Source organism: Octopus sinensis, linkage group LG10 (assembly GCF_006345805.1).
Source record: "Octopus sinensis linkage group LG10, ASM634580v1, whole genome shotgun sequence".
Classification (NCBI taxonomy): Eukaryota; Metazoa; Mollusca; class Cephalopoda; order Octopoda; family Octopodidae; genus Octopus; species Octopus sinensis.
The window spans coordinates 30,371,724-30,398,140 of NC_043006.1; the positions used below are offsets into that span (position 1 = coordinate 30,371,724).

Genomic DNA, 26,417 nt, shown 5'->3' on the forward strand with positions numbered 1-26,417 from the left:
TGACTTCATTTGATGAAGGTGAGCTGAAACTCCAGTCTCTGTCAACTATTGTCTTGGAAAATATGTGTGTGTGAAGGCGTATAGCTTAGTGATTAGGGTGTTGCACTCATGATTGCAAGATCATGGGTTCGATTCCCAGAGTGGGCATTGCATGTTGTAGTCTTGCGCAAAGCACTTCATTTCACGTTGCTCTGCAATCATTCCATCATCTGACATTTGGCACATGGTGCATCTGTACAGGTAATGTTGATTTGATGGAGGGAGTGAGCTTATGCAAACACAAACATTTGATCATTATAAACAAACCGCAGGAGTGGCTGTGTGGTAAGTAGCTTGCTTACCAACCACATGGTTCTGGGTTCAGTCCCACTGCGTGGCACCTTGGGCAAGTGTCTTCTGCTATAGCCCCGGGCCGACCAATGCCTTGTGAGTGGATTTGGTAGACAGAAACTGAAAGAAGCCTGTCGTATATATATATATGTATGTGTGTGTGTTTGTCCCCCTAGCATTGCTTGACAACCGATGCTGGTGTGTTTACGTCCCCGTCACTTAGCGGTTCGGCAAAAGAGACTGATAGAATAAGTCCTGGGGTCGATTTGCTCGACTAAAGGCGGTCCTCCAGCATGGCCGCAGTCAAATGACTGAAACGAGTAAAGAGTAAACCATCTGTGTGGTTGTTTGGCAAGAAATTGCTGAACCCTCATATGTCATCTAATGATGGGAGAGTCCATTATATATATATATATATATATATATATATATGAGGAGTTTCAGAATGGCTGTCACAAATAAGATATACAACAACAAATAGAAATAATAAATTCCTATCATATTGAATTTTACATGCTGTTTTCTTCATTTCTCCAGCAAGACAAAGTTGTGGATTGGTTCTCCTTCACATCAAGACACCAAGTTACTAGCAATTAACTGATATTCTTTAGTTTAGGGTATCGATATTTCTCAACAACCACCCCACTCCCAAGAAAGAAATATTGAATTAATTAGAAAATATGGAGAAAGAAAAGCAGTTGGAAGTGGAAATGTGGTATTTTAGTTAGAAAAAGGTTCTGTGGTGACAAATAGCTGCTTTGATAGAGGGGAGAGCAACTGAGGGTTTGCTCCGTTCTAGTTTTCCTAAAATAAAAATATCTTTTCTACATTTCAACCAATGAAAATTATCCTTTTATAGATATCATCATCATTATCCTCATCATTTAACATCCATTTTCCATGCTGGCATGGGTTGGACAGTTCGACAGAGGTCTAGAGAGTCAGCAACTGCACCAGGCTCCAATCTGATCTGGCAAGGTTTCTACAGCTGGATACCCTTCCTAACGTCAACCACTCTGAGAGTGTAGTGGGTGCTTTTTATGTGCCAGCGGCACGGGAGCCAGTTGTGTGAACCTGTAATCAACCAAGTTCGGATGGTGCTTTTTACATGCCACTGACAGGGGGAATACTGCCATCAACCATGTTCAGAAGATGCATTTTACGTGCTACTGGAACAGGAGCCAGTTATGGGGTACTGGCCACAGCTGCGATTTTGGTTTTACTTTACAGGTCTTCTCAAGCATATCATATCACCCGACGCATCAAGGGTACTCTTAAATGGGCCAGACATACAACACTGGCATCGGCCATGGCTGCGATCTCACTTTAGTTGCCGGGTCTTCTCAAGATAGTTATTTGAAAATACTAATTTTGTTTTTCACACTTTCACTTGTGTAAGTCACAGCTCCAGTGACTATGAACAGCTTAAATTTATTTAATTTTTGTGCCAAATGATGGAAGGTGAGATAAGAAATTTGGAAAACATGGATTTTTGAAAAGAAAAAGAGATTTATTTTAAGATGCTGAGCATCACAGAAGAGATGACAAAGGACAGATGATTAATGATTTACTGTGCTTGAGAAGACCTGTTCACCACAGCAAAAATGATGTCCTAAAACATTGTTTATACTTGTGAGCCATTCTGCTCCATCAAGCATTTCCCTGACACCCAGCCTTCCATCACTCTTCTGTCTATGGTACTTTCTAGTGGCTGTAATCACTTGAGGGCAATATCAGCACATAATACCCCCATTTCTTTGCACCCCCCTGTTATTTCCTTTCCATTACCCTCCCTTCTCCACCCACCACATTATTTCACCAATTACCTTTCTGTGCCTTCAATTTTCTTTTCTATTCTATTCTGTTTAACACCTCTCATATCTGCCATCATGCTTCACTCACTCAAATCACCTTTATGTACCCTTGCATTTCTCTCACCACTCCTAGACCTTACATGTCATCCCTTCCTTCTCATCTCTCCTCCTTCCTGAGCCACTGCTATGCCTCTCACCTTACCACCTCTCCATACTGAGGTTACCTATCAACCATGTCTCAGCTACCCCCATCTCTAACGGTTTGTCACTCTGACTTCATACACTTATGAAAGTATCCACTCTCTCCACTTCCCTGACCTCTCTTATGCTCACCTCCTTGTATCTTGAGAGTTTGCTCTGACATTCCATCACTACCTATCTGCTTTCCTTCCCAGCTTCTCCCATCTCCCCTTATATAATGTGGGGTTGCCATGTATCTCCTCCATAGCAAGACACTTGTACTTATCCCTCTGTCATACTTTAGCCTTTCAAAACTTGGCATAAAGCCACCTCAACCCCTCGGATACTACCCCTTCCTCATTTAGAAGAGCTTTTTCCTTTATGCCTGTTCTCCTTCCATGTCTTGCAAGTTATTTGGTGCCAGAAAAACAGGCACCCAGTACATACTGTAAGGTGGTTAGCATTAGGAAGGACATCCACCTGTAGATGACATGCCAAAGCTGACACTAGAACTCTGCACAGCCCTGCAGTTTGTTGGATCCTGTCAAACCATCTGGCCCTGGCTACCATGGCAAGCAGATGTTGAATGATGAGGGGTGGGGAGAAGTTTGAAAAAAATTATGCTTAAAATGTGAATTATATGTGTTTCAGAATGTTGGATATTATAAAACAAGATTATCAAAAAAAAAAAAGCTGTTAAAATAAACCGGGAATTCCATTTTATCCATGCCAGCTAAAATGATGATGTATAAAACATCAAAAAATATATCTCTGATAATCAAGAGCTCAATTAATAAAAGGTCATTAAGCCCCAAAATTTTATAACTTTGCAGCAAATCCAGGTGAAACTGTCTTCTGTGCATGTCCATAATCTATTAACCCTTTTGTTACTATATTTCTGTTGAGATGCTCTGTGTTTCTCTCAATTATTTTAGATATAACAAAGAATTTAGTAAAGTAACTTAGTTATCATTCAGCTAGTGTTAGGAACATTAATTGTGACTAAGGTTTGGTGGAAGATTTTAATTCAAAACTTATGAAAACAAGACATTTGTACTACAGAGTCAGAGTTGGTTTCAGCAGGGTTGGTAACAAAAGGGTTAAAGTAATCCTTAAGAGTAACATATATTTAGAATAAGAATCAGTAAAGTACAAAATTCACAAATAGTTCATAATTTAATTACTTTCAACAGTTGATTCATTAGGAATAAACATCATTAATTCCATAATTATGTAATTAAAAATACATAATAAATTAATTCAAATTAAAACAGCTATGCTATATGGCAATGAAACATGGGCTGTGACTACAGAGGACATATGAAGGCTTGAAAGAAATGAAACCAGCATGCTCCACTGGATGTACAGTGTCAGTGTGCATGTACGACAGAGTGTAAATGTTTTAAGAAAAAAACCTGGGTGTAAAAGGTGTCAGATGTAGTGTGCAAGAGAGAAGACTGCACTGGTATAGTCATGTGATGCCTATGGATGAAGACTGCTGCATAAAGAAGTGGAGGGAACCTATGGAAAGAGTAGACCCAGAAAGATGTGGGACAAAGTGGTGAGAAAAGATCTCCAAGTGTTGGACCTCACAGAGGTGATGGCAACTAGTGATTTGTTGTGCTTGAGAAGACATGTAAAGCTAAATAAAATCATGATCATGTATGCATACAGGCATACGCCACTTCCTCTGACACATAATTCTGGCAAAACTCCACCACCACTACCCACTGAAGGCCCTTCACACACTCCATGCCTTTACATGTCTACCATACCCATCTCTCAGCCACTATATATATATATATATATATATATATATATAGGGGAAGTACTATTAATATCATTTTCCTAGTAAGACAATTGCAGAAGCATTTAGCTAAAAGCAAGCCATAGTACTTGGAATTTGTCAGTCTGAAGAGCCCCTCACTCTATGATTTGGTGGTCTCTGAGGAAGTCAGATGTAGGCAGATGGAAAGTTATGCAAGCCATTACAAGAGTGATAGCCAAAAGTACAGCAACAAGTTTAGAGAAAAAAATAGGTGCCAGTCAGGCGGGCCTGGCATTGATGACATTTGGATAGTGCTTTTTACATGCCACCGGCACGGGAGCCAGTCAGGGGTACTGGCATCAGCCACATACAGATGGTGCTTTTTACATGTCACCAGCATGGGAGCCAGTCAGCGGGTACTAGCATCGACCACATTCAGATGGTGCTTTTTATGTGCCACTGGCACGGGAGCCAGTCAGGGTACTGGCATCAACCACGTATGGATAGTACATTTTACATGCCCCAGCTACAATATTGGTTTTATTTGACTCAACAGGTCTTCTCAAGCATATCATATTGCACTACACATCAAGGGTATTCTTAACTGGGTTGGACATGCATGGCTATGATCTCACTTTAGTTGCCAGGTCTTCTCAATCACAGCATGTCTTCAAAGGTCTCAATCTCCTGTCATTGCTTCCATGAGGCCCAATGTTCAAAGATCATGCTTCACCACCTCATCCCATGTCTTCCTAGGTTTACCTCTTCTACAGTTGGGGAGTGGCACTTCTTCACACAGCTGTCCTCATCCTACGAACAGGAATACTACATGGCAGTAAGGTAGTGAGGCATGGGCTCTAAATGCAAAGATTAGAAAGGAATGAAGCCAATATGCTCTGCTGGATGTGCAACAGCCCTTTTTATATATGACAAAATGTTAATGTACAAAGACAAAAATTTGGCATAAGAAGAGTCTAATGTAGTGTGCAAGAAAGAAAACTGCACTTGTTTGGTCATGTGATGCATATGCTAGAGGAAAGCTGCATAAAGAAGTGGATGGAACTTGAGGAAGAGGGAGACCCAGGAAGACATGGCGCAAAGTAGTGAAGACTGATCTTAAGATGTTAAGCCTCACAGAAAAGATAATAGAGGACCAAGATAATTAGCAATTCACTGTATTTGAGAAGACCTGCTCATCACAGTGAAAGTGTGGTCTTAAAAATATATTTATGCTTGAACTTTCTGGGGCCTCTTTCTACAACCAACCTTACCCTTTCAGGCATTTCCTACATCTTCCTAACACCCATCCCACCATCACTTGTCTAATTATGGCTGTACTCAATGATTGTAATCGTTTAAATGCAGAATCAGGACATATTCTATACCATTTTCCCTACCAGTTCTCTTCTCCTCACCACACTCTGCAATCATTTCCTATTAACATCCAGTTTTAATTTTCATTCTCATCCTTTTCTATATTATTTTCCTCTGAACCCTCCCTTTCTGTGCCTTCAGAAATCTCTCCCCCTCCTCTGACCTACATCTTTAGGTCTGTCACACCTCACCTTCAACACCTTTCACATCTACTTATTATTCTCAACACCCTAGCCACCCTTAAGTCCCTCTCATTTCCATTTCTGTCACTACATCTCCCTCCCCAACCACACACTTGCACATCCTACACATCACTTCATGTCCATTTTCCATACTGGCCTGGATAGAACAGTTTGACAGGAGCTGGCAAACTAGAGGGCTGCATCAAGCTGCAGTTGTCTGTTTTGGCATAGTTTCTATGGTTGGATACCCTTCCTAATGCCAGCAACTTTATAGAATATACAGGGTGCTTCTTTATGCAGTGCCAACACAGGTGCTTTTTTGCATAACACCACATAAAAAGCACCTGTACAGGTGCCATGTGTGTATGTATATATGTATCAGCATCATTATTTAATGTCCATTTTCTATGCTGGCATGGGTTGGATGGTCTGACAGGATCTGGCAAGGCCAGAGGGCTGCACTAAGCTCTACTGTCTGCTTTGGCATGGTTTCTGCAGCTGGATGCTCTTAATCCCAACCACTTTACACAATGTACTGGGTGCTTTTTTTGCATGGTACCCTCACCATTAAGGTCACCAAGTATCTTGAGGGAGATAGCTTTGTACCAGGTGATGAAAGGAACAGAAACGGGTATCTTTCTGTAGAGGAGATACATGGTTAGTGTGTATCAATATGCAAATATGTTTGTGTATATAAAAAGGCAGAAAATCTGTCTGACCCATGCAAGCATACAAAAGTGTATGGTAGAGTATGAGAGAAAAGGGCTGGAGCAGATTGGATTCCTTGGTGGAGAGGAACTGCTGACCACTCATATCTTAAAAGAGAGGGTAGGGATGATTTGATGGGTCTGGAAAGTGATAAAAAATGTGGTGGTGTGGTTTAAGGGTGGACCTTCAGGGTATGAGGTGGATAGGAATATGTGGGGGTGGGAGTAGGGGATGCCTAATAGTATGGAGCAGCAAAGGTTGGTTATGGAAAACGGACACTAAACGATGATGATGATGATTCACACACACACGTGTGTGTATATATAAATATATATAAGGGTTAGGAATACAGTATTTTAAAGCAGGTAAGTGAAATAGAATTCTTTATTTAGTGTATTTATTTTTGTGTTTCAGGCTTGGAGGAATAATTCCTCCAATTGCTCAAAAACTTCATCAGCAACATATTGCAGGTGTTGTGGAGAAGGCTTTTGAAGAAGCAAATGTTACCTTGGAGGTAAGCCCTTAATTTTGTTCTTTGAATAGTAGTGGAAGCATATATAAATATATGTTAGTGTTTATCCATCACCACTACCACATGACAGTCAGTGTTGGTGTGTTTATGTCCTTGTAACTTAGCAGTCCAGCAATAGAGACTGATAGAATAGGAAACCAGGCTTAAAACAAAGACTTGGGGTCAATTCATTCAACAAAACGTTTTCAAGGCGCGGTGCCCCAGCATGGCCACAATCTAATAGCTAAGACAAGTAAAAGATAAAAGTTATATATATATATATATATATATTGGGAGAATTCACGAAAAAAACAAAAGACAAAGACAGGTGGTGTAGAAAAACAGATGTATTAGTATAATGCTCAGGAATTGAAAAAGTTTTTAACGTTTTGAGCCTACACTCTTCCACAGAAAGAAACAAGGAGAGGAAAAAAAATGTGTGTAGTGGCTACCGATCTAATATATATATATATACACACACACACACACACACACACACACACACACACACACACACATTAATAACAATCTGATTCAGCTCCACATGATTTTAAGTTCTGTGGGCATGTAGGGTACCTCCATGTCATCATTTGTTCTAATCCTGTTGTTCATACCCAGAATATTTTTCCTATCAATTATTCTTCTGCTTAAAACAGAGTATTTCACTGATCCAAGAACTAAACTCCAGCCTCCTTACCAAACGACAACACTTCACATCAGTTGTTATGTTTTACTATCTCTTGACAACATTTAAGTCATGAAAATTAGCAGTGTTGAACCTAGCCATTTGTACTGAGTGTATATTTTAATGTTTCTTTCCTCTCTTACTTAAAGTGTCCCTTATGGTCTCTATCTTGATTCTCAAGAGGTTTTTGTAGCCTGCCATATCTACTGATGTTTTCTGTCATCTTTTCTTCAAATGTTGTCCACCAGTTGTTAGCTTTGTTGTCAAGACTTGGTCACTTCTGTTTTTCCTTCACAAATCATCTGCCATGATTTTCTGTGTCACCATGGATAACAGCCTTACTTTTAGAGAATTGTAGGGATATAATGGATTTCATTTCTAAAACCAATTAGCAGTTGGCAAGAGTAAGAATAAGGATGATGATGATGATATACATGGTACTGTATCATATTCAAACATCAAAGAGACTTAGATTTTTTTATCAGCCAAATTCATGTAACCCTTAATGGGTAAAATGAGTAGTTGAAACCATTACTGTAAGGATCAGCAGTTTTGTGGAATTGATATATTTGGGGTCTGCTGTGTTTAGTTCAATCTCTTTGATTGGTGAAGTACCTACCGTAGAGCAACATCCTATCCATGGGATGAATCATCTCACATCCACTTAATCACCAGCTCTGAGTGGTGGTATTAGAGGAAAGAGCAAGTATTATAAGACATGTTTATATCAGATGGAGAGAAACCTTCTGAGAATGTGGGCAGTTGATGTCAACACAAATGTTTGAGTCTCATAAATTGTTGGTTTCCCAGAGATCTGGTCAAAAAATTTGTCACTACCTTTCTTGATCATTCCCAAGGCACCTACAACAATAGGGATGGTTTTGTTTTTTAAGTGCCACATCTTAGACATTTCAATCTCAAGGTCCTTAAATTTCGACAGTTTTTCAAATTCCTTTGCTGAGATGTTTGTGTCAGTAGGCACTGTCATATCAATTAACAGGCATATTTTTCGTTTTAGGTATTTGATGATGATGTTTGATCTGTTATCATTTATTTGCCTGTCTGTATATATTCCATAATCTCATAGGATGGTAAAATTCTGTCCCTCAGTGACTGACTCTGGATGGTATTCATACCAGTTCTTAGGGTACAAGATATCATAGTGATGGCATATTCTCCAGTGCAAGTGTTGACCAACTCAGTCATGCCTGGTTTTATATTCTGTAGGGGCAAGGACTGAGTAACCAGCAACAATGTGGTCAATACTCTCAAGTTTATCATTGCAGAGTCTACACTTTGTGTCTACCTCATTGTGTGTGACATTAGCTTGATAGTTCAGAATGAGGAGACTGATCTTGTACTTCTAGGATAATTCCTTCTGTTTCAGTATTCAAACCAAAACTCTGCAGCCACTGGTGGCTTCTTCTTATATCTACATCACCTTCCTCAGCTTGTTTGGTGTATTACCCATGCAATGGCTTTTCTTGCCACAGTCTTCATATTTACTTCAAGCTTTCCTGTTTGGCTTTTGCTGCTCTAGTGGGAGGTGTGTCCTCCTTATCATCATAATCACAAAGGTCCAGCTCTTGTATTATTATTATTATTCAGTTGTTTTATTTTTATAGCGTGCTTTCACTTCACTACCGAGCGCAGCTCTGTGTGCCTTGAGTATGTGCTGTAATTTGTTGTGATGCTCTGATGGTTACTGTATTGAAAGTGTTCTGTGAAGGATGTGTGCAGTGCCTAGTAGTGCAATTTTCTGTATGTTATGTATTTGTCTGAATATTTTTTTATCATGCCTAATGCACCTACTATGATAGGAATTGTTTCTGTTTTTAGATTGCACATTCTATATTATTATTATTATTATTATTATTATTATAGATGTCACACAGTATACAATATCGTGAGGTTGTTGATTGAAGATATTATGTCTACCGGAGGTTTGTACTGTTTGTAAAGTCACAACAAGGACCTCAGACAGACAGTACTTTACGCAATATGTGTGCAGTTCCAAGTAATGCTGACTTTTGCAATACACCTAGTTTGTAGAGTATTTCTAAAGTTTTCAGATGTTTTTTCAGCTTGGGTGGTATTGAACCCAATGCTCCAATGGCAATAGGGATAAACTTTAAAGTTAGACTCTTGTAGCTGCCACATCTTAGCAATCTCGATTCTCAGGTCTCCATATTTATCAACATTTTCTTTCATGACGATCTGTTGATCTCCTCGCACTGCTACACCGATTATTAGGTGCTCTTGTTTGTCCCTCCTAAAGGTTATTATATCCGACCTTTGGTGCTCTAATACCCTGTTTGTCTGGAAGTCAAAGTCTCAAAGGAATTTTGCCTTCCCCACTTTCATCCATTACCTTTTCTAGTATTATTGTTGTTGTTGTTGTTATTTAAATTAGTGTATTTATTCATCATCAGGATGAATTGCACCTTACACTTTCACCTCTTACTCCCCCTCCCTATTACCGTCTGCCCATCTACCAACGTCTACTTCGAAACATGTCACATAACTTCTGAATAAATGCTTTCAACTCAAATAAACTTTTCAATGTCTTCTGGATCCACAAAGAAACTTTTAATAAGCCTGGATTTTTATGTTAATCTGATTTTCCTAATGGATTGCAATATTTCCTTGTTTCAATCTTTGCAGGATGTGGATGCTATTGCTGTTACAGTTAAACCCGGACTCTCACTGTCACTGGCTGTTGGGCTGCAGTATGCTAAAGAATTGGCAAAAGAATATCGGTATGATAATATACTAAATTATTATTATTATGTCAGGAGCAGAACCGGTTGAGTAACAGAAAAAAAAAATGTCAAAATATATAATGTAGTATTTGGGCTAGTCACAGTTCTCCTTTAACAACAGCTGGGTCTGTCAGGTAAACACAAAAGCTTTGTGTGACAGAAGATAGAGAGAGGCATAAGAGGAGAAAGTGTAAAGTGGTTGTCCTGAATTTACTGGATTTACCAGTTTACACACAATGTGTAATATAATAAGAACCTTTTCTGCTTTAGGTACAAAGCCTGAAAATTTCAGTGGGGAGTGAGTTGATTACATTGACCTCCAAAAGGATGAAAGCAAAGTCAACCTTGGCAGAATTTGAACTCAGAATGTAAAGACAAAGCCCTGACACAATAGCAGGCAGTGGCTCTCATGGCTTCTGATCTTAACTGATTTGAACTGTTAACATGTACATGTTTTGTTACAGTAATGGTTTATACGACTCTTGTTACCCATTTAGGGTTACATGAATTTGGCTGATAAAAAAAACTAAGTCTCTTTGATGTTTGAATATGATACAGTAACAAGTATGTATATCATCATCATCATCGTTATTTTTCCGTGTCTGATTGTCTATGTTGACATGTGGTGGTCAGGTCAGGCACAGTCCACATCATCTTTCATACACAGCAACTGACACAATTGGCCAACTTTTGCTGTTGTGGACTCGTGTGCCTTTTTTCCTATCACCAGTAACAGAGTGATTGTCCCACATGAGGAAAGCCAAAGGATTCCTTCTACTCTGTATTGGTTCTTGTTTGGCATTACTGTTCTCCAAGACAAGAAACCTATAAATGTCTTAACTTAGTAACCAAATACACTATTAAAATTTGTAGAGGAATAGGAATGACATAATGTAACATATCAGAAACTGAAACTTGGTTATACTAATCCCTGGAATACATTTTTCATTTTTTTTCTTCTTTCGGTGTGAATTTGTTAACTATTTACCTATACAAATACTAACAGCCTTGTTTTCACTTTTGGCTAATAACACCGTCATCCTCATTTACCGGCCACTTTTCCATGCTTGCATGAGTTGGATGGAATTTGTTGAGGCAGATTTTCTATAGTTGTATGTCCTTCCTGTCACCAACACTCATCCTTTTCCAAGCAAGATAATACTAGCCCGGGACCAGACATGTTTTTGCAGCAGATTGGAAATGAAAAGCACCAGGATGGTAACACTTAACAATTATCATGTGAAACCACAGGAGACAACAACACATGCACACACACTCACACATTGCCAGTGCCGCCTGACTGGCCCCCATGCTGGTGGCACATAAAAAGCATCTTTTGAGCATGGCCAGTGCCAGTACTGCCTGACTGGCCCTTGTGCTGGTGATACATAAAAAGCATCCACTACACTCTCAGAGTGGTTGGTATTAGGAAGAGCATCTAGCTGTAGAAACATTGCCAGATCAGATTGGAGCCTGATGCAGCCTTCTGGCTCACCAGCCCTCAGTCAAACCATCCAACCCATACCGGCATGAAAGCGGACATTAAATAACGACGATGATGATGATGTACACACACACACACACACACACACATATATATATGACATGCTTGTTTCAGTTTTCCATCAACCAAATCCACTCATAAGGCTTTGGTCAATTCAGTTAAAAATACCCCATGTGCAGTGGAACTGAACCCAGAACCATGTGATTGCCAAGCAAACTTTTTACCAGACAACCATCTCTGTGCCGATGTAATACAGATCCAGTGTTGGAAAAATGGTGAAGAAACCAATTTTTTGTCAATGCCTTTCTTTACTGTAGAAGAGTCATGGAGTCATTCTTAGTGCAGTCAACCTACAAATAATGTATGAATTTCTTGTTAGATTCTGGCTTCATCTTTCAGCTATTTTCTTTGGATTCTTCTCTCTCAATGTAAGGTATTTAGTGCCTCTCTCAAGATGCAACATTTATTTTCCATCACTTCAATATAGCATTCCCCACCATCATCATCATCATCATCATCTCTCTACCCACTATTTATTTACTTTATTTATTTACTTTGCTGCCTGATTAGTGGAGCCTACATGTTTACATGTTCCACATGCAGACAAGAAGTAATGTTTATTGCCATTTAAACATGAATGTTCTGTTAGAACAAACTATACTGCTGTAGAAATCATGAGAGAATCTCTCATGCTGGCTTTTGGTGCTTGTTTGTATCACTAGACTGGAGATAAGTCCCTGCCATCTCCAGTGCCGAGACCACTGGAGATCATGTGATTTCAACCTTCCTTGGTCTCATCAGTCTGTACAGGAAGACTAATCAATCACAACCATCTATGCCCATGATTGGAAAAAATGAAAAAAGAATCTGCAGCTCGGGAAACTTTAAATCCTAATTGTTTCCTATTTTAAAATAAGAGTTTGAAATCTAAATCATAATTTGTTCTTTATAATCCTATTAATTTGTTCTATCACATCTAATGTCTACTTTACTGACATTCCGTTAATTACAATGACAAATGTTCCTTTTGATTTGATCAATGGAACAATCTGCTCCTGAATTTAACATAGTCCTCAGGGAGAGTCAACATGCCACAGAATGTGACAAGGCTGGCCCTTTGAATTACAGGAACACATTTTTACCAGCTGAATGAACTGAAGTAATGAGAAATAAATTGTCTTGCTCAAGGATTCAGTGTTTCACTAGAAATCAAACTCACAACCTTACAACCCTGGGTTGGATATCTTAACCATTCATCCATGCACCTTCACAATGACTATTCCATGTAGAATACAACAGTTTTATTATTTATGGGATTTACAAATTAAAATATATATTTGTATATCTTACCACCTTCAGATGTGTGTTTAATAATTTCTTCTCCCCGTTTTCTCACTCTTATTATTGATTTTCCTTCAGTAAACCCATTATACCAATTCACCATATGGAAGCACATGCCCTCACTGTCCGCATGAAGCAGCCGTAAGTCTGGTTTATTTAAATGGATGATGTTTCAGTCTTAAAGTTTTGCTTCAATTTTTCATGAGTGTGGCTTTGTATTTTATCTGATTGCAAGTGTGTGCGTGTGTGTGTGTGTTATGGACTCTCCCATTTAACAATGGAAGAGGGTTCTGTAATTTCTTGCTGCTAAACTGCCAGACGAGTGATTTGTTTCTCGTGATCAAATGTCTGTGCTGTACATTAGCTCACACCTGCCATCAAATCAATGATTACCTGTACAGGTGAATGAAAGTGTCAGATGTTGAAATGATTTGCAGAGCATCATGAAATGATGTCCTCTTGATCAAGAACACAACTTGCCACCTGGTCCGGCAATCAAACCTATGATCTAGTGGTCATGAGTGCAACACTGCCCTAACCACTTGACCATATATATATATATATACACACACACACACTTACAATCGTATATATAAATTTGTGTATGCATACATACATATACGTGTGTGTGTGTATACATACACAAATATATAAATGATTTTAAGTGAAATATATATATATATATAGTCCATTCTTCTGGGTGGTTGGTGTTAGGAAGGGCATCCAGCTGCCAAGACAGTCACAGAAGTCTGGTGCAGGCTCCTGCCTGACCGGCTCCTGTCAAACCATCCCACCTATGCCTGTCCCAATGAGCAGGAGGGCCAAGATGAGCTTCAGTGTTTGTCTTTCACATGATTTCTACACCTGGATACCCTTCCTAAAATCAACCACTCTACAGTGTGCTGGGTGCTTTTCATGTAACACTGGCCCCAGTGAGGTTACTGAATAACTTGCAAGGGAAGAAAAAGAAGGAAAAAGAAAAAGCCTTTTCAATTAAATAAGGGTTGAGTAGCATTTGAAAGAGGAGAGGGGCGATGATTTTATGCCCTGTGTTGAGAAGCTAGAGTGTGATGGGAGAACAAGCCCAGACGTATTGCTATAGAGCTTCAAGACTACCCCAAATTATATAAGGGTGGATGGGAGGAGCTGGAAAGAAGGCAGAACTGGTGGTGAGATGCTGGAGCATCTTAAGATAGAAAGTGAGAGTAAGAGAGGATGTAGAGAAGTGAGTAGGGGGTGGGTGGGTGTAGTTGGAAGAAGAAGAAGATGAAGAATGGTGCCTCTGCTCTCAAGTGCTGATGAGTTGATGACTGTTTTGTTAATATGTATGGTGTAACAATCCAAAACACAGTAGCTGTACTTTTGAGCTTGATGGAGGAATAATTGTGCTTAAAGATTCTTAATGATTCTTAAGTGTGTGTAAAAAAATGATAAACTTAATATTTTTGATTTTGTTTCTTAATGGCAACTCAATGAGTTTTATAAATAATAGAATTAAGAGCAAGGTTAATCCATCTGTTTCTTTAATAATCCACAGGAACATTTTTATCTTAATAATCCAAGCTAAGAAAACCATGATTAATTTTTGAGTACACTCACTGCTTGCTGCAATGAACTGTACTTTATCATAGAAATACAACTATAGACCCCTGCAGAATTAGAAAAGTCCAATGTCAGTAACTGGGGAACTCACTGCAACCCCTTTCCTTGGTAGAACATTGTTATAATGACTCCAGACTCAACTGACTCTGGCTTATTATATTCATAAAATGTTGGCCATAGTTTTCTTCTTTTTTTTTCTTTTCCTTTCTTTTTCAAATTTCTTGTTATATTTTCTTAAAATTTATACAATTTTTCATTACCTTCATATGTATAGGGTGAATTTCCCTTTCCTGGTGCTTTTAGCCAGTGGAGGCCACTGCCTGCTTGCTGTTTCTAAGTCTGTGAATGAGTTTGCTTTGTTAGGCACCACCATGGACAATGCTCCCGGTGACGTTTTTGACAAAGTAAGGAACAATTCATTATGCCTTTCTAACAAAAGAATGATATTTGTTTTTCTCTTATTTCATCACCTTCATCATCATCTTAATATCTATATTTTCATGTTGGTATAGAGAAGATAGATTTATAATCAAATATATTGATCATGTGTCATTTCAATAATGACACTCAGCATTCTCACACATGTGACATTGTTCTTCCTTAACCGATCTCCATCACCAATTAAAGACATTTTCATTCCTCACCATACATCATCCATTTGCATCATTTGCTCATTGTCATGCCAACACCTTTTTTTCTGTAGATTGGTTAATGTCTTGCTCGTTTTCAGCTGATCCTCTCCAAATATTAAACTCATTCTCATCAACTTTGTTATATACTCTGCTTATATTTCAAGATACTCACATGGAACGTAACCAAATGAGGTTTATTTTTCAACATAGTTCCCCTTCAAGTTCACACACTTCTTCCATTTGTGTTGCAATGCTTGGACCCTAAGCATTCTGTTGGTCAAAAAAATCATCAACAGTCAATATGACATCATCATCATTGCAATACTGCTTCCTAGTCGAGTGTTTTTTCATGTTGGGCAACAGATGATCATTAGATGAGGCTAAATTAGGAGAATAGGGAAGAGGGGTGTTTCCACTGCATGGATTGTCTCTGTCTCAAAGTGATGAACCCAATGCTCATCCTGGGTTAGGAAGCATTCAAGGAAACCATCTGAATTTGCCTCAAACAATGTCAGATTTTTCCATGTGATCAGTCTGGTGCACTTTTAATCCGGTGTCAGATGTGGAACCTTTGTCTTATCAAGTTTGTTGTGGAGTATATTTTTGACTTTCTCATGGAACATGCTAATAGCATTGACTATTTGATTTATAGTCAATCGCCTGTCATCTATCACCATGTGGTAAACACGATCAATGTTTCCCTCAGTGGTGCACAACATCCAGACCTTGAGTCATCTTCAAGACTCTATTCCCTTCCCCTCCTAAATTCAGCTGCCCACTTTTGCACTGTTAATGAAGCTGGTGTGTCCATCTCCTAATGTAGCAACCATATCAGCATGAATATTGATGGGCGCTAAGCTGTTTTTCTGCAAATACCTGATAACACCACAATGCCAAATTTTGTCTGTTTTCAAGAGAGGTTGCTACTAGTTACTTTTGAAGTCTTCTTTGAACAGTCAGGTATCAGTTTACCTGAAAAGAAACACTGCAGTTATTAAAAAGAAGAGTTGAAATTAATGCATTGCAAGATTTCACTTTTCCGTCCACTCTCGTATCTTCATGAGACCCAATAACTCAGATTTGATTTCCTCATTTCTTACTTCATGTTTAGCCATTCTCTGCTGCTGTTTCATTTACTTGTTATTATCCATTTGTCTCCCTGTAGAGTCAACTTTCTAAGCACACATTACTAAAGCTTTAATGCTATTTTCTCCAATTAGTCCATCTTAGCATAACAAAAGAAAATGGATCTAAAATAATGGAAAGCAAATTAATAATGTAAATCTTGTTTTTATTTTCAGGTTGCTCGTTCATTAAAACTGAAAAACCTTCCACAGTGCTACGATTTGAGTGGAGGTGCATCAGTTGAACTTGTAGCTAAGAATGGACAGCCCCATGCTTTTGAATTTCCTCAGGTCATGTTGCAGTCACCTGACTGCAACTTTTCATTTAGTGGATTTAATTCAATGGCACATCGATATATCAGTTTGGCTGAGAAAGATCAAAGTAAGTTCTCTCTCTCATAATTTTTGTCGCCTGTATCATCTTATTCTAGCTATTTCACCTTTTATACACTTCTTCCATGGTTGATCTCTTCACTGCTGCTTCTCCAGAATTTGGTGCAACTTAATGAGTAAATTTTATTAGCATCATTATCGGCTGCTTGGGGAAAGATCTTTATTTGGTACAACTGTTATGGCAGGATTGTTCAATATTGAGTTCCTGATAGAACTGCTAACGTAGTCGATAAGTTGTGCCTTGGAGAAGGGCTTTTATGGAGGCGCAGTCTTTAGAATGAAACACTGAGGATACTATTTAATGTTTGGATTTGAGGAATATGAAGCATGGTGAGTAACAGAGAGTAGAGAAGAAGATGTCATTGGTTGGTGCCAGTGGAAGGTTAGGCTTAGTTACCATATCTGTTACAAATCCTATAGAAACTGCAGAGAAAGAACAGCAGGAAATTCCATTTCATCCTTTTCTGTAGATATTCATTATTAACGCATCTATAAAACTGAAGATCTCATATCATATACAACCATGTCACTCTTATAGTCTATATTCCATTATCATTTATCATTTGATTTGCAAGGGCGGGGTTATATTCCAACCCATGTCAGCACGGAAGACAGATGTTAAATGATGAGTTGCTTAGGGTTTGATAGTTTTTCTTCCACTACAACATCTCAACACTCGTCACGGTCTTTTGTTATCTCCTTTATTAGGTTCAGCCACTTGAAATCAGCTTTCATCACTTTTTCCTCTGTTTTCTTTAGTCTTCCTCTGAAGCAGTTTCCTTCCCCTTAAATTACTTCTTTTATTTACTGAGCTGTCATCCACCACATTCTCCTCGTGTCCATTCTAGCTTCTTTTGCTCTCAACTTTATCTCTATGCCACCATTTATATACACTCACATTACAAATCTTGTGATGTATGCTCAACTCATTTCTTTCCATCCTCTTCATTCAATGCCTGTGTTTTGCTGTCATGCAGTATTACACTTCATACCCAAGCATCATACAATCTGTCCTTCACTCAGAAAGGGAATCCCTTTGATGGCAGCAGAGTTGATAACTCCCTGAACATTTTTTATGTTTTTTGTTTTATTCAAGCTTTCAAGGCACTTCCCTCCAATGCTTTATAAGTCAGCTAGGTAACAGAAGCCATCAAAGAGCCGTGGGAATATTCAAGAAAATTGAAATCATGAATGTTCTTACTGCTGGCTATTCTTGAATGCAGTGGCTTGCTCTCTGCTGGAAACTTCTGTAGTTGTCCTTCTGCAGAAAGAGGGAATTGCTGGTATCCTCTTCTGGAATAATCCAAACTGCGTCTCATCTGTGCTAATTTTCTTCCTAATTATTTACTTTAATAACTTGATCCATCAGTTTCATGCCTCTGTTGCTGTTGTGCTTCAGGTTTTGGCGAAAAGCCTAATCCTATTACTGTTTACTACTACTACTACTCTCCTCCACCTCCCCTCCTTTCCTCTCCCCCCTCCTCCTCCTTCTCCTTATTCTTCTTCTTCTTCTTCTTCTTCTTCTTCTTCTTCTATTATCAGATATCAAAGGAGATGCTATTATATCCAATGCAGCCGATCTCTGTGCCTCATTCCAGTTGGGTGTCTTGAAACACTTAGCTAAAAGAGTCCAGCGAGCTCTGCTGTTTTCGGAAATTACTGGACTTCTAGGAAAAGAAAAAACATTGGTAAGAAATTTGATATGGTCTTATTTTGGTGAAGAATATTGAGATCTTGGTAACTTTAATACACCAGAACTTGCAACATAATCAATAAGCTCTGCTTTGTATCCATGGTTATGACATTCAACGCTTTATCTCTCACTGTGCATGCAGCCATGTGCTGCCACCTGTTGGTGTGCTATAGAACTTGTCCAGGAACTTTTTGACACCACCTTGTATAATGTTAGTGTAATTTTAGTGCTAGTGATAAATATAACTAAAACACATATTTGATTTCACTGTTGTACAATTTCTGTCATTAGTAACTTTTGTATACTACAACATGTGTTTGTTATAACTAATTCATTGTTGTTACTTAAACTGTGACTGAGAAATATCTCTATCTCTATATATATAAACGGCAAAATGTCTGCGTGTGTGTCCTTTATACAAATCCACAATTTTTCAGTTAGAGGGCTCAAACTTTCTATGGTCATTCAAAACTGTCCAAGGGTGGTTGTGCACATCTTTACATTTCCCCAGTCACCCCGCAAAGCCATTAAAAAATCACTAGAAATGACTTTTTTGTGAATTTTCTATCCAAAACCCAATCAAAATGCCCAAAACTTGATACGCCAATTGAATGCCAGCTAGCTGTATGTGATTGGTCGCAGATTTGGACTGTACTCGCGTGTATGTGCGCACGCACGCAGCTGTATATGCATGCACTAGCACTATGACCCGGCAACGCCGGGTCATAGTGCTAGTTTTTATTAAATGACAACTATTGAGGCTTATGTGTCTCTTCTACAGTTGGTGTAATACAACAATGAAGGAAGTTCAATTAACAGCTCATTGATTAGTTAATCTGTTGATTGGTGTTTTATTAACTCAACCAGATTCATGAAGGTCTCTGTTTTGTATTCTTGTTTCCAGTTTAAGTGTTTGTTATTATAGTTTTTTGTTGTTGTTTTTTAATCATTTACCAAGGTGATGGTGATTATGTTGAATTTTGAAACTTTTTTTAATGTTTTGTGTTTACCTTTCCATTAGGTTGTGTCCGGAGGAGTGGCCTGTAATCAATTCTTAATCAACAATTTACGAAAAGTCTGTGAAGAATATAATTGTTCTCTTTACTGTCCTCCTCCAAAACTTTGCACTGATAATGGTATTATGGTTGCTTGGTAAGTTACTCCACTCTATTATGACAGTTAATGCCAAATTGTATTGTTACCACAAGAAATATGACAGATTCCAATTAAAGGTATTGAATATAAATTGTAAATTTTTCTATAAAACATCAACTCAGACCATTTATCTAAAAATATGCAGCAGGTTGCATAATCCAGAAAACACAAGAGGGAACCTTTATGTGGTTGCTCTACTTGCTAGAAATAGCAATGAAATCTCTCTGAAATTCATTCTATCTTTAAAAAAAAGATGGACATATTGGGTAATATTGTGCTAGGTATATTATTTACTGAATTAAAACTGGAATGGTTCTGGCTTGGATGTTCTTTGATGACCAGTTGAATTAGACCTGGAACTAAATAACAACAGCATCTAATAGCTATTTTTATGCCAGGCAAATATAACATCTCTCTCTATATAAACGGCAGTTTGTCTGTCTGTGTGTCTGTCAGGTTGTACCCTCACCCTGATCACGGCTTTCAACCGATTCTGATGAAACTTGACACACATATAGCCCAATATCATAATTCAAAACTAACGCAGCGAAAATTTTGAAAAGTTCCCCCAGTTCTGAAAAAATTCAATAAATTCGACATGGGGTCGAGAATCTAAGCTTTTTATATGCAACACATTTTCCGTTGTAGTTTTCGCAACTTGCAATCGATTTTCACCCAGCTCATGGTGAAGTTTAATGTTACCCTAAGAAACTTAATTCTGACGTTAGTTTTCCATGCAATACCTTACCATCAGAAAAAATCGATTTTGGGAAATCGCGTTCAAATTCAAGATGACATATTTTCGACAATATCTTTCACAAATTGGCAGGAATTTTTTTTAAAATTCACTGCGAGCATCATGTCTGCTCCAAGGAGCTATATGGCCCTTTTTATTCCAATATGATACTTTATTACTGGAAAAAATCGGTTAATTAAATCATATGTGGCACACATAGCAAACCGATTTGTGTATTAAACACAAACCACAGACTGTCTAAGGGACGCAACTCGACCTTTTTAACTCTCGGAATACATGGGGTAAGTATCCCAAAATGTATAAAAATGTACAAAAACGGCAAAAAAGCGGGCAGCAATGTGAGTGACAACAACTAAAAAGTCAAAAGTGACCAAACTGAACAAACGAATGGAAAAGGTTTTTTGGTGCACATGACAAAAGCGGTTTATAATAAACCAAGAGTTTGCAAGTAGCGTCCGAGGAACCTTAGGGTATGTCAAAAATTTAAGGTAAAACGTTTGGGGTGGTAGTTATAAAGAAAGTTTAAACAAAAAAAGTATTCGAATAACTTGCGGCTGCAGCAGCTATTAGCAGAAGTGGCGGTGTTGGGGTTAAAGTCTCGAATGTAATTTCTTCCTGGTAGCAATTGGTTGAGTTGAATTATCGATAGCTGTTTGATAGTTATTTGAGAGTGAAGAGAAGACATTGCAACCTACACATGCGCCTTCGTTCCCTAGAGGGAAAGGACTAGATTGGGATTAGTCGTTGCCTACTAGGGGCTCTTACATACCCGGGCAATGCCGGGCTATGCTGCTAGTGTACACTAAAAACTTAAGTATTAAAAATTTATTTCTGTTTTCAAAAGATATATATATATATATATAATTCAATTAAAGGCTATGTTTGCCCCATAAAGGGATGGTGTCATCCGAGGAAATACTGGTTCAATACCTAATATTTTGGGGGGAATTGATTTCCTTAAAATAATAGGTGTGTATATAAACTGTAGTTTATATTCATATAAAGGAAGAAGAAAATGGAGATTTTGAAGTTAATAAGAGTTTATTATCAACAACAAATCGATCATTATCCCCAACAGCTGTTTCAGTTATACACAGTGAAATTAATTAAATATTAAGTTCATGTTTCTGAGCATAACCTCTTCAGAGGTTAAAAAATATATACCCTTAGATGTTTTGTATGTCTGTTTGTAGATTCATCAGAGAGTCTGCTGTGAAAGAAATGAATCTAGTATGCTTCACTGAATGTGCAATGTCAGTGTGCATGTTTGACAGCAAAATTGGGCATAAGAACCATCAGATGTGGTGTGCAAGAGAGACAGCTGCACTGGTATGGTCATGTAATGCATATGGCTGAGGACAGCTGTGTGATGAAGTACCAATCTCTAACTGTGGAGGGAACCTGTGGAAGAAGTAGACCCAGGAAGACATGGGGTGTGGTGGTGAAGTATGATCTTCGAATGTTGCGGTGGAGATGATGACAAGTGATTGTGGCCTTTGGTGCTTTGCTGTGCTTGAGAAGACTCATCAGCCAAGTGAATTCATAGTGCTGGCCAGTGCTAATGATCCGTAAAAACATCTGTGCCAGTAGTACATAAAAAGCACCTACTACACTCTTGGAGTGGTAGGCATTAGGAAGGGCATCCAGCTGTAGAAACCCAGCAAAATTCAGAATGGAACCTGGTACAGTTCCAGTCAAACCATCTAACCCATACCAGCATGGAAAGCAGATACTAAGTGATGATGATGATGATGATGATATACAGGCAGCATTATGTGTTTGAGAAGATTCCTTTGCAACCAAATAATTCCAGGTTCAATCCTGCAGTGCAGCACTTTTGGTGACTGTTTTATACCATACCCTTATGTTGACCAATGCCATACAGGTGGAATTTGATTAATAGAAACTGCATGAAAGCTTAACATGTGTGTTTCATACCTATTTACAGTTATGTAAGCTGAGCCAAAGACAGTTAAATGACTTTTCAGTGACCCTATCAGTGTTGGCACCATGTAAAAAGCACCCACTACACTCTGTAAAGTGGTTGGTATTAGGAAGGATATCCAGCTGTAGAAACCATGCCAAAACAGACAGTTGGAGCCAGGTGTAGCTCCTGGCCTTGTCTGTTCCTACCAAGCCGTCCAACCCATGCCGGCATGGAAAGTCGACATTGAAGGATGATGATGATGGTGACAACATCTGCTGGCAATTTCATGTTATCATTCACTCTGCCTAGTAAATGCGTTACTTTGATTTGAGGCCTGATCTTTTGAAATTCATTTATTGTCAGGAACTGTCAGAAAAGACAGAAATATGGGGTCTTGCAGATAAATTGAGACAATTTTTATGATGCATAAAACTGGTTATAAATACTAAAAGAATGGTAGTAGACAGATATAATTTTAATGTAGCATTTATTACAATGAAAACATATATCACTCAATACAGCTGCTTTTTGGGGCAATTACTGCCTCCACATGAGAAGGAAATTTTTTTGCAGCTGCTGCAACCTCCACCTTTTTGCTTTTGTGTCACGTGCACAATGCAGGTCTTCAAACTGTTGACTCTCAAGTGTGGTGAAACATTTGTCCTTGAATGAAGCATGCCCCATAAAAAGTAATCAAGAAGATTGAGATCTGGGCTATTACTGGATCAGATGTTACCATCACAAAAAATGGCATCTTCTTAACCAAGGAAGGCTTGTGTTGCTTTTGACCCATGGCATGGTACAGAATCCTGGATAAACACCACATTGTCAAGCCCAAACTTCTGCTCCATCCAAGGTAACAGAGAGTTCTTCAAGATGTCCAGATACTCCTTTGTGCTGATCTTCAAGCCAGACTCTGTGGATCCATAACACTTCCCTCACTCACCATGACTCTAAATACCTATTTATTTACTACCCACAAGGGGATAAACACAGAGGGGACAAACAAAGATAGACAAACAGATTAAGTCGATTACATCGACCCCAGTGCATAACTGGTACTTAATTTATCGACCCCGAAAGGATGAAAGGCAAAGTCAACCTCGGTGGAATTTGAACTCAGAACATAACGGCAGACGAAATACGGCTATACATTTCGCCGAGTGTGCTAACGTTTCTGCCAGCTCACCACCTTAACATGGCTCTAAATACCATCACAGAGGTAGGATTCTTAGTCTCGAACACAGGTGGTACATCAAAAGGGTTGTATACAATCATTCAAGAATTTCTGCGATTCATCTCAGCATCCACAGTGCACTTCTTGTCTACAAACAAGAGTTTTTCCTGCACCTTGATGCTTGATGAATGACAGAAGCTTGGCTCTGATTGCTTTGACCTTGGCTGTTAGGAGGCGAAGGTGTCGTCAAACATAGCTAGTTATGCCAAGGTTCCTGTTCACAACTCTGGACACCATGGAAAGGGATACATTGTTGTCATGGATGTGGATAGATTGGCTTCAACTGAATGTTTGAGGCCAGCAAGAAACTTTGAATTGCAATTAGAATCACTTTGAGTCTTGTGTTCTTTTCTATCAGTCTTTCCCACTTCTTTAAACTGTTGCTTATGGAAGTTTCGTCAGCTTATCAATTTTATTGGCAATGTGCCTGGCATGCACCAAAACAACAATGGTGGAACAATTTTGTTGTTCCATGACTTTCTGTTTTTGAATCAGTTCAGAATTTCAAGCCAGCAAGTTTTTGTCCAGAAATGAAACGTTAAACACACCAAATCAACTTGCTTAAAATTAGTTTCAATTTATCTGCAAGACCCTGTATATCCTTTATTATTTTTTTTTTTCTTATCAATTCCAATTTTGACTTTGTTCTTATTTTATGCTAAATTCATTCACAGACAGTAATCAGAATCTTTTGAGTTTTTCAAATATTTTTCCAATTTTAACAATCCTGCTGGGGTTGATTTAAAAAAACAAACTTCAATTCTTTCTGCAAAACTTACTCATAATATTCTGATGTCCAAGCCAGAGAAACATTTCTCTCTGCTTCATGCTACTAACTCAACAGCTACACACTGATTTGATGTTTGTGTCAATGCCATTATCAATGGATCATTCCATCAGAACCAAAATTCTTTTGTTTTAGGAATGGTATTGAAAAGTTGGCCCGGGGAATTGGTATTGCTAAAGATCTTGAGCAGATTGAAATTCAAGCAAAGTAAGTTCACATTTTGTCATTTTAAAGTTCTTTGTTTTCTTTTTTTGTCTGTCAGTCTCATAATCCCTTTTAATCCACGCTATCAGTATCGTCTGACAGTCTCATCACCCCTTTTAATCCACACGATCGATATTCCTCAAGTAATTATAAAATAGAAAATAACTGAGATCATTCAGCTTAATTTTGTATGTATTTAGGAAAAAGGCATTTCTAAAGAATGTAATCTTGCCGGAGATCAAAGTCTATACCAGAAATCCTCTAGACTAGATGCTGTCATAACTAATCTGGGATCTCATGATTCTGAATTTGAAGTTTCACTTTTCGACCTTCAATGCTAATGTTGAGTCGCAATTAAATGATTAACTATGCTTCCACTAACACCAAGAAATGTGCCCCACTTTAGCTTTTAAACTGGTCATATCTGGCCCCAATATTCTACCTATTCTATGTTCATACCATCCAGATCCAACTTTTCACACTTACCCTACAATGTCATTCAAAAAATAAACAGTCACATCATTGAAATCTCAAAGCTACAAGATAATGCAAGATTAATTCAAAACAATGTGATTAAATAAGGATTACATTTAACAGAGTAATCTGAATTCTGAAGCTTAGTCAATCAAAATCTCTATTGAAGTTGAAATATTAAAGATTAATAGTTTGTGAGACTAAAATTGACACAAGGAGAACCATGTAGTTGAGAGGTTCACCTCATAACCTGCTAGTTCTGGGGTCAATCACATTGCACTGGAATTTGGTTGAGATTTTTCTACTGTGACCTCCACATGTTGATCAGTGTTTTCTCATTGGATTTTTGTTGGTAGAAAGTTGTTAGGAAGTTGACCATTTGTGTGGGAGTGAAACAGCGTAAAGAAAAGAACATGTGTACGGAGGATGATCTAAAGATAGAGAACTTAAAAGATGTGATCTGCATAATTCCAGTGATCTGCTGGCAGATGCTGTGAGGTTGTATTGCTGAAAAGTTGTTTAATGAATGAGTGAATTAAAAAAAGAAAGGGAAAACAAATGTCAACAATTGAATGGTTGTTAGGCTTGTCTTAATAATGTTACTCCACCACATTGCTATATCACAGACTAAAAACTGGTGTCAAAGGCTTTGCTGGAAGTAAAGCAGCAATGAAGTTTATAAATCAGTCGAGCAGAAGAGAGAGTTCAAAATTTATTCTATTCACTGGTTGATCCTTTTAAATATTAATCAGTAACAATGTGTTGCAATGAAGATTTAGACACAAATATGGTACCTTTATCAGCAGAAATAGTACCTCTAGGACTCTCTAGTGGAGAAGTGTTTCTGCAAAATTGGTGTGTTGCACAGGTTTTAGAGTATGTCCACTGTATTGTGGTATGTTGTGAAAGGCAAGCAAAAGGATTGCCATGAAAAAGAGCATCCAACTATAAAATATTCCTGAGAAAGGCTTGGAAGACATGATGAGGGGTATAAGCATTTCTGATCACAATTCACATTGTTTAATATCTTTGGATGTATCAGTGGGGCAACACACATACCAATCCCTTGAAGCAAGGACCTTCTTTGGGCCCCCCCAGTACCTGGTGCAGTACCTATTGCGACTGACAAAACCATTCTAGCTTCTCCATCTCTTTACAGAATTAAAATCACTGCTTGGATAACATTTTACTTTCACTGGAAGATTTCAAATCTGTTGTATGTTCCATTGTGGTAGGGTAGGAAGTTTTAACTCTGTTTTACTGGTAAAATTAA

At 38.3% G+C, this 26,417-nt stretch overlaps 1 protein-coding gene across 3 annotated transcripts in view; it reads left to right on the forward strand.

Annotated features, from left to right (window-relative positions):
• The window catches only part of LOC115216448 (probable tRNA N6-adenosine threonylcarbamoyltransferase, mitochondrial), a 32,684-nt gene that overhangs the window by 5,700 nt on the left and 567 nt on the right, over positions 1-26,417 (forward strand). For 2 of the 3 annotated variants that reach the window (XM_029785790.2, XM_036506480.1), the window contains 8 exons: positions 6,771-6,870; positions 10,217-10,311; positions 13,238-13,300; positions 15,036-15,165; positions 16,695-16,899; positions 18,453-18,598; positions 19,625-19,755; positions 24,602-24,673. In XM_029785790.2, the coding sequence (XP_029641650.1) occupies positions 6,771-6,870; positions 10,217-10,311; positions 13,238-13,300; positions 15,036-15,165; positions 16,695-16,899; positions 18,453-18,598; positions 19,625-19,755; positions 24,602-24,673 (942 nt within the window). The remainder of the gene's footprint in view (positions 1-6,770; positions 6,871-10,216; positions 10,312-13,237; positions 13,301-15,035; positions 15,166-16,694; positions 16,900-18,452; positions 18,599-19,624; positions 19,756-24,601; positions 24,674-26,417) is intronic. The other variant, XM_036506479.1, reaches the window with a different exon arrangement.